General features: G+C 37.9%; 1 protein-coding gene across 1 annotated transcript in view; it reads right to left on the reverse strand.

Moving 5' to 3' along the window:
• Positions 1–699: 699 nt before the first annotated feature.
• LOC128687534 (uncharacterized) overlaps positions 700–14,006 on the reverse strand; it is a 99,802-nt gene continuing 86,495 nt past the window's right edge. The window contains exon 5 of the mRNA XM_070080601.1: positions 700–1,010. Within this exon, the coding sequence (XP_069936702.1) occupies positions 801–1,010 (210 nt within the window). The 3' untranslated portion in view covers positions 700–800. The remainder of the gene's footprint in view (positions 1,011–14,006) is intronic.

Below are 14,006 nucleotides of genomic sequence, written 5' to 3' on the forward strand. Positions count from 1 at the left end.
AGAAGGTGTAGGATTACCAAAACTATTATCCAGAGGGCTGAGGAGTTGTTGTTGATGTGGTTCAGACATGCAGAGAGAATGGAACAAAACAAAATGACTTCAAGAGTGTATGAATCTGTAGTGGAGGGAAGGCAGGATAGGGGTCGGCATAGGAAGGGTTGGAGGGAGGGGGTAAAGGAGGTTTTGTGTGCGAGGGGCTTGGACTTCCAGCAAGCGTGCGTGAGCGTATTTGATAGGAATGAATGGAGACAAATGGTTTTTAATATTGACATACTGTTGGAGTGTGAGCAAAGTAACAATTTAGCCTAATCCAACTAAATATATTTTAGAGAAGTTTAGAATAATTAAATAAACAAACATAATGAAATATATTTTCTTCATTAGGTTCAGAATGATTTTTGCAAAATTATTGCTTACACAAATGGATCACCCACTTAGTGACTAGTGAGATCAATACTGTACATGAAGCAGTAGTGAAGATGGCTCCCCCACATAGTGACTAGTGAGATCAAAACTACACATAAAGCAGCTCTGTAAGTTTTTTTTTTTTCTGGAGAAGGAAAAATCAATGTAATACTCTTTCCACTTTTAAAAATGTTTGGAAATGTGTTTGAGCACTGACAACCAAAAAACATACCAATGTACAGTTATCTCCATGGCAGTTACCAGATATACCACTGTACAGTTATCCTCTACATTGCAGTTATCAGACATACCATTGTATAGTTATTGCCTTCATGTTATTTCCCAGACATACCAATGTATATTTATCATCTACATGGCAGTTACCAGACATACCATTATATAGTTATCATCTCCATGGCAGTTATCAGACATACCATTGTATAGTTATCGTCTCCATGGCAGTTACCAATGTTGAATGTAATCTTTGGGACAGTGACACATGAAACAGCACCCATCATAGCTGCTCTTCCCTTCATGGCTTGGTGCAGCTCATCTATACATAAGCTTCTTGTAAATGTTTCATGTTTCTCTAAAGGCCCAGAATTCTGAAATAGAAGATTTAAGGCTATATTATGTCTACAGCACTTTAGCTTCAAAATACAACAGCAGACATCTTTGTTATAAAAAAAAATCAATGATTGCATATACTGATCTGGAAACTATATTTTAAATAAAAACCAATTTCAATACCGACTATACAGTGTACATAAATTTCTAAATCAAGGTAAAATTACATACTTTTACTTGACTGAGTAAATTTTATGAGCAACCATGCAATGCATATAGGACCACTGTGATAGAATCATGACTGTATCCAGAAGATCATGTTTCATGAGACTACAACTCACTAATACAAGTGTCAATATTTGCTGCAGCCACTCAGGGAGGTACTACCAGGCTGTCAAGTAAGTGTCAAACAGAAACCTGTAATTATTTTACACAATGGTAGGATTGCTGGTGTCTTTTCTGTCTGTTTCATAAACACACAAGATAACAGGAACATCTTGTTACTTTTACCTACACTTAGGTCACACTACACTACCAGTCAATTTTACTTTTGTACATTAAACATTATTTTATACTTCCCATTACATTTTGTTGCCAAATTTTCAAGTTTGTATATTCAACTCCAACCTTTATATTATCCTTTGTACCTGTGTACCTGGGTACCTGTCTACCATCTTACTATCATATTATAACCAAGACATTACCATTGTTATTTTTTTACTATTATTCTTTTGGTACTTTAATTGTGAATTTTATTTTGTCAATTTAAATCTAGTTATACTCTTGATCTTGTCAACAACCTATACCAGACTCAAGTACCATTTCAGTTTGTATTTTTATATTATAAGTTTATATTATAATTCCTACTCTAAGATTGTTTTCATATCTTAGTGACTATATTGTGTGTGCAATTAGTGTATATTTCAATTATATTATTGTTCAAGGCCCTTAACTATCTTTTGCAAACTAGTACCAACTACCTCATATATCTTTTTTTTTTTTTTTTCTACTTTTTTTATTCCTTTGCTACCTTAACTTGTATATTTTATCTTGTCAATTTAAATCTAGTTATACTCTAATTCTTGTAAACAACTTATATAACACCTTAGTGCAATTACAATTGAGAGTCTTGTGCCTTTTTTATATTATTAGATTAAACTCAGTTGTACTATAGTCAATACCAAATTCATTATATTAGACCATACTGCAATTACTAGTGAGAGACTGGTGCTATTTTTAATTTGTATTTTTATATTATTAGATTAAATCTAGTTGTACTATAGCTCATTCTAGTTCAAAACATAGACTCCACAAAAGTCATTATATTAGACCTTAGTGTGATTACAAGTGAGAGTCTTGTTCTATTTTAAATTTGTATTTTTATATTACTAGTTTATACCTAGTTGTACTTTAGTTCATTCCAGCACAACACATAGACAACATCAACTTCATTATGTGTAGTAGTGACTATACTCTACATGACCAAAATACTCTAGCTATATACTTATCCAAGCTTCCCACCACTACAGATATCAGTACTAAAACTCAACACACAACTCAGGATATAAATAACCATAATTTAAACCTAGAAGATGATTGATCACGTTGACCCTGATCTAAACCTCCATAATCTGACACCCAATCAAAACCTATTGGAAAGTAACTGCCTTTATTACACAGCATCACAAGCCAGCACTATCCTAAACAATGCTAAAAGCCTATCAGTACTTAACTACAACATCAGGTCCTTAAGCAAACACTATGATGACCTCCTGGCACTCCTTGAATCACTAAAGACACCCTTCTCCTGCATTATTCTTACTGAGACCTGGCTTAAGCAGGGCACAATAGATATCTACCCTCTACCAGGATACACAGCAATTCACAACTGCAGACCAAACCAAGTTGGGGGTGGTATTGCAATCTATTACTCTAACCAATTATCTTGTATTAGCATCACTTGCTTTAGTGATGAATATGGGGAATACATTTTTGCTAATTTTACTGTAAAAAACCTTAAGACATCTATAACAATCGGTGCCATTTACCGGATACCTCACACAAACATCCCAAATTTCAGTGAGAAATTAAAGTCACTAATAACAAACAGACAAATGAATAAGCACCACCTTCTCTTAGCTGGAGACTTCAACATCAACCTTGGCTTACTAGATGATCAGCCTGTAACTGATTTCATCAACAATATGAACAACTCACTTCTCATACCAACAATACTAAACCAACCAGGCTCACTGAGACAAGTGCAACCATAATAGACCACATATGGACCAATATACTAGCCCCCCTTAAATCACAGATAGCACTACAGACCACTACCCTACCTTCCTCCTGACAAACATTAATAAACCACCACTTGAATACAACAAAGTCTCATTTAGACTCCATGACGAGGCCTCAATAAGGAAGTTCACAACTGACCTAGAGATTGTTGACTGGCCTACAGAATTCTCCAAGGCCAATGGTATTGATGACTGGACAGACATTTTTCTTAACAAATTACTTAGACTATACAACATTGTCCTATAAAAACGAAACAGATCACAAACAAACGGCTTGGTTGCCCATGGCTAACCAGCACCATTCTGAAAAGCAATATAGACAGGGCTTAATACACAAAGATATTCTTAAACACTATTCATCAGTTCTCACCAAAGTAATAAAGAAAGCCAAACAAGATCACCACCCATCTAGAAACCCATCAGTTACACAACCCAGGGCAACATGGGTTTAGAACAGGTCGCTCCTGTCTGTCTCAACTATTGGATCACTACAACAAGGTCCTAAATGCACTAGAAGACAAAAAGAATGCAGATGTAATATATACAGACTTTGCAAAAGCCTTCGACAAGTGTGACCATGGCGTAATAGCGCACAAAATGCGTGCTAAAGGAATAACGGGAAAAGTCGGTCGATGGATCTATAATTTCCTCACTAACAGAACACAGAGAGTAGTCGTCAACAGAGTAAAGTACGAGGCAGCTACGGTGAAAAGCTCTGTTCCACAAGGCACAGTACTCGCTCCCATCTTGTTCCTCATCCTCATATCCGACATAGACAAGGAGGTCAGCCACAGCACCATGTCTTCCTTTGCAGATGACACCCGAATCTGCATGACAGTGTCTTCCACTGCAGATACTGCAAAGCTCCAGGCGGACATCAACCAAATCTTTCAGTGGGCTGCAGAAAACAATATGAAGTTCAACGATGAGAAATTTCAATTACTCAGATATGGTAAACATGAGGAAATTAAATCTTCATCAGAGTACAAAACAAATTCTGGCCACAAAATAGAGCGAAACACCAACGTCAAAGACCTGGGAGTGATGATGTCGGAGGATCTCACCTTCAAGGACCATAACATTGTATCAATCGCATCTGCTAGAAAAATGACAGGATGGATAATGAGAACCTTCAAAACTAGGGAGGCCAAGCCCATGATGACACTCTTCAGGTCACTTGTTCTATCTAGGCTGGAATATTGCTGCACACTAACAGCACCTTTCAAGGCAGGTGAAATTGCCGACCTAGAAAATGTACAGAGAACTTTCACGGCGTGCATAACGGAGATAAAACACCTCAATTATTGGGAGCGCTTGAGGTTCCTAAACCTGTATTCCCTGGAACGCAGGAGGGAGAGATACATGATTATATACACCTGGAAAATCCTAGAGGGACTAGTACCGAACTTGCACACGAAAATCACTCACTACGAAAGCAAAAGACTTGGCAGACGATGCACCATCCCCCCAATGAAAAGCAGGGGTGTCACTAGCACGTTAAGAGACCATACAACAAGTGTCAGGGGCCCGAGACTGTTCAACTGCCTCCCAGCACACATAAGGGGGATTACCAACAGACCCCTGGCAGTCTTCAAGCTGGCACTGGACAAGCACCTAAAGTCAGTTCCTGATCAGCCGGGCTGTGGCTCGTACATTGGTTTGCGTGCAGCCAGCAGCAACAACCTGGTTGATCAGGCTCTGATCCACCAGGAGGCCTGGTCACAGACCGGGCCGCGGGGGCGTTGACCCCCGGAACTCTCTCCAGGTAAACTCCAGGTAAAACTATACTACTCCAGTAGATTCACAGACACTAGAGGAGATATAAAAAAGACCTGGAAAACACTCTCTCAGATTCTAGGGACCCACAAACTGAAAAAAACCAAGAATATTGTCCTAACTAAACCTAATGAAACACCACTACATCCTACTGACACAGCTAACAAGATAAACGACTTCTTCTCAACCATAGGATCTAATCTCGCCAATAAAATTCCACATAATAATGCCCATGCCGGGGACTACCTAGATGGGAATTTCCCAAATTCCTTCTATCTTGCACCAACTGAGCCCTCGGAAGTCACCGAGATTATAAAGTCACTTAAAAACAACTAAGGGAATCTGTCTAATGTCCCACCATTACTGTACAAGCGAGCGGCCCATATCCTTTCGCATGCTATTTCATTACTTTTTAACAAGTCACTAGAAACTAGCACCTTCCCGAAACTACTCAAGATGGCAAGAGTTACACCAATACATAAAGGTGGTGACCCTACAGACTTAAACAACTACAGTGGACCCCCGCATACCGTTGGCATCACATACCGTTTATTCCGCATACCGCTCACTTTAATCGCAAAAATTTTGCCTCGCATACCGCTCAAAAACTCGCTCACCGCTGTTCGTCCGAGACGCGTCCAATGTGCGCCTTAGCCAGCCTCACATGTTCTGCCAATGGCATTGTTTACCAGCCAGCCTCCGCGGTAGCATCCAAGCATACAATCCTAACATTTCGTATTATGACAGTGTTTTTGGCGATTTTATCTGGAAAATAAGTGACCATGGGCCCCAAGAAAGCTTCTAGTGCCATCCCTACAGCAATAAGGGTGAGAATTACTATAGAGATGAAGAAAAAGATCATTGATAAGTATGAAAGTGGAGTGCGTGTCTCCGAGCTGGCCAGGTTGTATAATAAACCCCAATCAACCATCGCTACTATTGGTGGTACAGCTGCTGCTGCTGCACTGTCAGCTGCTGTAGCATCGTCTGCTGCTGCTGTAGCACTGTCAGCTGCTGCTGCTGCTGTAGCATCGTCTGCTGCTGCTGTAGCACTGTTGTTGGTGTGGCTTATTGAGAATATACCAAGAAACAATTAACCCCAGAGGATTTGCCACCCAGGATAACCCAAAAAAGTCAGTGTCATCGAAGACTGTCTAACTTATTTCCATTGGGGTCCTTAATCTTGTCTCCCAGGATGCAACCCACACCAGTCGACTAACACCCAGGTGAACAGGGAAAAATGCCTGGAACTAGTGCTCATATTGGTGAATTTAAAGCCAGCAAAGGTTGGTTTGAGAGATTTAAGAATCGTAGTGACATACACAGTGTGATAAGGCATGTTCTGGAAGAAAATACCAAACAGGACCTACAGTACTCAGGAGGAAAAGGCACTCCCAGGACACAGTGTCTCATCAGTCATTGCTGCATCTTCAATAAAGGTAAGTGTCATTTATTCTTCATTTAGTAGACTAGTACATGCACAATATATACTGTGCATGTACTACTCTACTATTGTGCATGTATCCTTCTCTTTGTGTGTAGGAAAATGTATATTTCACGTGGTAAAATTTTTTTCATACTTTTGGGTGTCTTGCACGGATTAATTTGATTTCCATTATTTCTTATGGGGAAAATTCATTTGCATACCGATTATTTCGCATACCAATGAGCCTTCTTGCACGGATTAAAATCGGTATGCGGGGGTCCACTGTATAGGCCAATATCAAACTTACCATTGCTATCCAAAATCTTTGAGAAACTCGTGCACAGGAGACTATATTCATTTATAACAGCACAAAACATACTCAACCCCTGCCAATTTGCATTTAGGAAAAATAAAAGCACTAATGATGCAATCATAAAAATGCTAGATCTGCTTTACACAGCATTGGAAAATAAGAAATATCCACTAGGAATTTTTATTGACCTAAGAAAAGCTTTTGACACAGTAGACCACGACATCCTACTCCACAAACTTGACCATTACGGTATAAGAGGCCATGCGCTTGCTTATTTCAAATCTTACCTTGCTAATAGGTATCAGTATGTTACCGTTAAAGACACAGCATCAACAACTCGGCCACTTGATACTGGAGTTCCGCAGGGAAGTGTCCTTGGTCCCCTGCTCTTCCTCATATACATCAATGATCTTCCAAACGTATCCCAACACCTGAAACCCATTCTCTTTGCTGACGACACGACTTATGTCATCTCTCACCCTAATCTTGCCACCCTCAACACCATTGTTAACGAGGAGCTGATCAAAATATCGACTTGGATGACAGCCAATAAACTTACGCTTAACACTGACAAAACCTACTATATTATGTTTGGTAGCAGAGCAGGAGATGCACAAATTAACATTAAGATCGACAACACTCTAATTACCAGACATAATGAGGGCAAATTCCTAGGCCTATACCTTGACAACAACCTGAATTTCAGCACCCATATCCAACACATAACCAAAAAAGTATCCAAAACAGTTGGGATTCTCTCCAAGATACGATACTATGTGCCGCAAAATGCCCTTCTCACACTATACCACTCACTTATTTATCCATACCTCACCTATGCTATTTGTGGTTGGGGATCAACTGCAGCAACACACCTAAAGCCAATAATAACCCAACAAAAAGCTGCAGTAAGAATAATCACTAAATCCCATCCCTGGCAACACACCCCCCCACTCTTCATAGATCTAAACTTACTCCCTGTTCAGTAGATCCACACTTACTACTGTGCAATCTACATCTACAGGACCTTAAACTCCAATATCAACCTTGACCTAAAACGCTTTCTTGATAGTTGTGACAGAACCCACAGGCATAACACCAGACACAAACATCTCTACGACATTCCCCATGTCCGACTAAACCTTTACAAAAATTCAATGTATGTCAAAGGCCCTAAAATCTGGAACACCCTACCTGAGAACTCTGGAACTGCAGACACATTCATCACCTTCAAAACTACCATTAGAAAACATCTACATACAGAGGTACAAAAAATACAGATAAGAGCAGCATGCCAAAGCCACTTATACTATGCATAGCATTACGGGCTGGCTTAAAATTAACTTAAGATGAACTAAGCAATGATGACATCAGTGATAAAACTTTAATGTAAACAGATTACTATAAAGCACAAGTGAGTATTACAAAGACAGGTCATATGGTTGTATGCATTGTTGTACATTCAGTAGAATGGAGTATTCTGTTAGGTAGTGTATTTAAAAAATAATAAAGTTAGATTGGGTTTTAGGTTTAACATTTATGTGATATAATTGTGAGAAACATTTAAGATATACAATTTATAAGGTTCAGTTATTCAGTATTTATTTGGTTTTGGGTGAGTAAGTGATCTTTGAGAAGAGACTTGAATTTATAAACAGGTAGTGTTTCTTTTATATTTACAGGTAATGAGTTCCAGATTTTAGGGCCTTTTATGTGCATTGAGTTTTTGCATAGTGTGAGATGGACACGAGGAACATCAAAGAGTGATCTGTGCCTTGTGTTATGGTCATGTGTTCTGTTGAGGTTGGCAAGGAGATGTTTGAGGGGAGGGTTAATATCAGAGTTAAGTGTTCTATGTATGTAATAGGTGCAGTAATAAGTATGAATGTTTTGTATGGTGAGTAGGTTTAGTGTATTGAATATTGGTGGAGTGTGCTGCCTATAGTGAGAATTTGTTATCATTCTAACTGCAGCCTTTTGTTGGGTAATTAGTGGTCTGAGATGGTTACTTGTTGTTGAGCCCCATGCACAAATTCCATAGGTGAGATAGGGGTAAATAAGAGAGTGATATAGGGCCAGGAGGGCTGACTGTGGAGCATAGTACCGTATCTTCGATAGTATGCCTACAGTCTTGGAAATTTTCTTAGAAATTTGTTGTATATGTGTATGAAATTTGAGTCTATTATCAAGGTGGATTCCTAAGAATTTTCCCTCTGTTAGCTTTGTGATAGGTGATCCGTTTATCATTATGTTAAGAGGGACATCTGTAGCTCTGTTACCAAACTGAATGAAGTAGGTTTTGTCAATGTTTAGTGTAAGTTTGTTAGTCCTCATCCAGGTAGATATTTTCTGTAATTCGGTATTTACAGTATTGGCTAGCGTGACTGGGCTCGGGTGGGAGAAGACGTATGTAGTGTCATCTGCAAATAGTGTGGGTTTGAGTAATTGCGAAGCATTTGGTAGGTCATTTATGTATAGGAGAAAGAGAAGAGGGCCAAGGACACTTCCCTGTGGGACACCAACTGTAATTGGTTGTGCAGAAGAGTTTGCCCCATTTGCATACACATATTGGCTTCTGTTGCTGAGGTATGACTTGAGGTAGTTGAGGGAGTGCCCTCTTATACCATAGTGTGACAATTTTACGTGGAGCAAGTCATGGTTAACTGTATCAAAAGCTTTACGTAAGTCAATGAAGATCCCCAGTGGGACTTCTTTTTTCTCTATTGCAGTGTATATATGTTCTAGCATGTGTATAATAGCATCATTAGTATTTTTATTTGGCCTGAATCCAAATTGGCAGGGGTTGAGTATGTTTTGGGAGATAAGGTAGGAGTAGATTCGTTTATGAATTAATTTTTCGAAGATTTTTGAGAGAGGGTGTAAGTTGGATATTGGCCTATAGTTATTCAACTCTGTTTGGTCTCCTCCTTTGTGGATCGGGGTGACCCTTGCTATTTTGAGTACTGTAGGGAAGGTGGAGGATTCAATGGATTTGTTAAAGAGTGTTGCAATGATTGGTGATAGCACTTGTGACACTTTTTTGTATATAAAGGGTGGTAAGGTATTTAAATCTCCTGCCTTGTTTTTTAGCGTGTTGATAATAAGGGAGACTTCGTATGGGTTAGTCGGAGCTAGGAACAGTGTGTTCGGGTAGTTGCCAGTGAGGTAGTCATTTGGTGGGGTATCTGAGCTTGGGATTTTATTGGCAAGGTTTTGTCCTATAGTGGAGAAGAAGTCATTGAGTCTGTTTGCTGTTTCTGTTGGTGGGAGTTGGGGTTCATCTGATTTTGCTAATTTTATTTCGCTATTTCGTGATATCTTTTTTGTTCCTAGAATTTCTGATAGGGTTTTCCAGGTCTTTTTTATATCACCTCGTAAGTTGGATAATCTGTTCTCATAATACAATTTTTTTGCCCTTCTTATCAGGCTGGTTAGGATTGACGAGTAACGTTTTGTTTGGTCTCTGGTTATGTGACCCATTCTGTACTGTTTTTCATATTGGTGTTTTGTATTTATGGATTTGAGAATGCTGGGTGTTAACCAGGGACTGTTCAGTCTCTTAGCTGTCATCTGTTTAGTTTTTTTAGGGCAGTGCTTGTTATAGAGGTATTGGGTCTTTTTTAGAAAATTATTAATACATTCGTCAATATCTGTATAGATTTCTAGCTCAGTGTGCCAGTCAATGTTTGCTACTGCTGTTGTGAAGTTATTAATGGCTGCCTCATTGTGAAGTCTGAAGGTGACTTTAGTAGTGTCTTGGGGTAATTTACCAAGAGTTGTTATGAGAAAAGTAGGGTAGTGGTCTGTGGTATTATCTGTAATTATGCCTGATTTTAAAGGGGATATGGTGTTGGTCCAGATGTGGTCAAGTAGGGAAACACTAGTCTCTGTAACTCTTGTAGGTTTTGTTACTGTTGGTAGCAACATACAGTTACTCATTGTGTTTGTGAATTCAGTAACGTGTGGGTCCTGGTCTTGCAGGAGATTTATATTGAAGTCACCTGAGAGTAGTAAGTGATCTTTGTTCATGCGTGCATCAGTTATCATACTTCCTAGGTTTTGACTAAATTGGCTAATGTTTGACTGTGGAACTCTGTAAATGTTTATCAATGTGAGAGGTTTTTGTAGGTATTTGGATTTGAATTTGGCTATTATATATTCCCCATGTTCATCCCTTGTGCAAGTATTAGTGATACATTCTAGTTGGTCTGAGTAGTATATGGCTGTGCCACCCCCTTGTTGGTCTGGCCTACAGTTGTGTATGGCTGTGTAACCAGGAATGGCATAGACATCTGTACTATCAGGCTTTAGCCAGGTTTCAGTTAGTGTAATGATGGACATATTGGCATGTAAGGAATTTAGTAATGCTATGAGGTCATCGTAATGCTTGCTTAAAGATCTGATATTGTAGTTAAAGATAGTTATGTTGTTGTTGGCACTGAGAAGTGCCTTTGATTGTTCTGCAGTGTAGTAATTACAGTAACTGTTTGATTCATTTAAGTCATTAAATAAGAGGTTGGTATCAGGATCAATGCTTGTAATCATAAGATTTGTAGTGAATCTATAGTTAGAATTAAGTATAAAACAAAGTAAATAGTCTTAAGCTAAAAAATAGCACCTGAATTATTTAACAAATGTAAAATAATGAGCTAAGGTAGTTTTTTTTTTTTTTTTTTTTTTTTTTTTTTTTTTTTTTTTTTTTTTTTTAAGCTAAAATAAAGGAGACAATATAAAAGGGACTAATACAAATAAAGTGATAATCAAATAATGGAGCTTGGGAATATGATAGTAGGTAGTACTATAAAGGTAATTCTTTAAAGTTAGAATTATAGTATAAAATAATAATATAAAAGGGACTAATGTAAGTTGTGGTGAACAATAAAGTGGTAATCAAATAAATGAGCTTTGGAATATAATGGCAAAATTGTGAACTTATTCTACTTTAGCACCTGAGAATAGCACCTTGATTATTTTAACAATTGTGAATGTATAAACTAGGGTAGTTATATAAAGCTAAAATAAAGGAGAAAATATATAAGGGACTAAAATTAAGTAATGGTAAACAAAGTTAAATGGACAGGTGGTCACTATGAAATAATATTGGTTTAGGAGTAAGATCTGATTTGTAATATTAAATAAATTGAGCAGTTTATTGCACAATAAAAGTAAAAAAAATGAGGTAGTTGGTACTAGCTAGCAAAAGATAGTTTTGGTACTTGCAAAAAAGTAATTGGAATATACACTAATTGCATACACAATGAAAAGTGACTAAAAAAACAAGTAGTGATAAACAAAATTAAATGGACAGGTAAGAATAATGAATATTATTAATTTGGAGTAAGATTTGACTTGTAATTTAAAATTATGAGCAATTAATAGCAGTAAGAAAGAAGTATAGAGTATTGGAGGTATTTCATTAGCTAGTGATGAAAAATAATAAAAATAATAATGTACAATATAATAGTAACGTACACTATATGCACCACACGTATATATGTATTAAGGGCACTTATCTAATCTGTTACAGAAATGTCAGCTTTTCTAAGGAAGGTAGAGAAATCGTGTTCATTTGAGATAGTATATTGTTGTCCTGTTGATGTTTTCCTTACTAGTATTTTCCCATCTCGCGTGAAACACTGATGTATTTTGTTTTCCTGTTTAAGTTTTCTCAGCCTGAACAGAAGGTTTTGACGTTTTTTTGTTAGACACTCATTTATGTACACTCCATTTTTCATTGTAATTGCTGATTTAATTAGGTCCTTTCTTTTATCGTATGAATGAAGTCGGATCATTATACTGTGTTTACTTCCTGGTTTTCCTAGCAAACGTGTTTCTTTGATTTCATTGTTTTGCACGATGACTTGTACGTGGTTCTGTATTATCCTCATAGCAGTTTCTTTGCACTGTGCTTGTGTCATGTAAACCACACAACAACCAAATTCTGTAAATTCAACATTGTAATCTTTATAGAGAATAAACTTTGAATTTGAATTTGAATTTGAAGTACACGTTGTGACAGCTAACTAAAATACCAGGACCAAGGGATAGTAACCCCTTCCATATAAATTACTAAAAATAAGAAAACCCTATGTTTCTTCTTTTTTGTTGTTTCTTCTTTTTCAGGTCACTCTGCCTCAGTGAGGGACAGCCGGTGTGGTAAAAAAAAAAAAAAAAAAAAAACTTTAAGCTGGGATGTTTGATGTGAGTAGATGTAGTGCAGATGCTAAGAAAGAGATGATTGTCAATGTTATGAATGAGAAAAAGCTGGCTGTCCTATATCTAAGCAAAACGAAGCTGAAGGGGGGGGGTAGGGGTGTTTCAATGGAGAGAAATAAATGGGATTAGGTCAGGTGTATCAGAGAGTTAGAGCTAAGGAAGGAGTAGCAATAATGTTGAAGGATCAGTTAACCCGTTATCTGCTCTAATGTAAATCTATGTTTTCGCTGCTAGCACTCCAAACGTAGATCAATGTTTTATTTTTCGTGCCTCCAAATTTGGCATGACTGGCCTGAGATACCTGGTCAGTATCGAATGGGTCTTAACATTCAGCGTGCGCAGTAAAGCCTGTCCTCACTTAGCGATGTACGTGTACTCGTTTACTGATGCCTCAGACTTATGACAAGCTCTCTGACCAGTATTTATACCTAAATAATGTATAATACAGCTGATTTCCTCTATTCTGTTTATTTCAATATGGTACAGTACATTACTGTATAAAAATTAAAAAAAAAAACACCAGAAATGTTATGCTCCTCAGAGATGAATTCATTTAACGGCATGATCTTAGGAACGGAACTCCGCTGTTAAGCGAGGAGAGGTTGTATTAAAAAAATCTGGGATCACTTAGTACCCTGTGGGAGCACCAGTTCAATTAAGCACCAGCTAGAGCAAACTGTGTGGCAAATACCAGGGATTCACTGATGCCATGTAGTATTAACACCCCCTTTTAAAAGGAAAGTGATGTTGACCCTGAGTTTAGTAGTTTTGAGGTGGATGTGGCCACAAGTGGTCGAGGAAATATCGAAAACCTTGATAATAACTCATGTGCAACATTAGTGCCACATCCTCTAAATTTTGATACCACTGGTAGTGTCATCCTGCCAGAATGTCTTATAACCTATGCCCTAAGAGAAACAATTCTGGAATGCATAATACGTGTTCGGCAGGCTGGGTGGCTGACCAGCAGGGTATGTGGGTTGCTGGATGATTGACTTTGGCTGTC

The sequence above is a fragment of the Cherax quadricarinatus genome, unplaced genomic scaffold (assembly GCF_038502225.1).
Source record: "Cherax quadricarinatus isolate ZL_2023a unplaced genomic scaffold, ASM3850222v1 Contig663, whole genome shotgun sequence".
NCBI lineage: Eukaryota > Metazoa > Arthropoda > Malacostraca > Decapoda > Parastacidae > Cherax > Cherax quadricarinatus.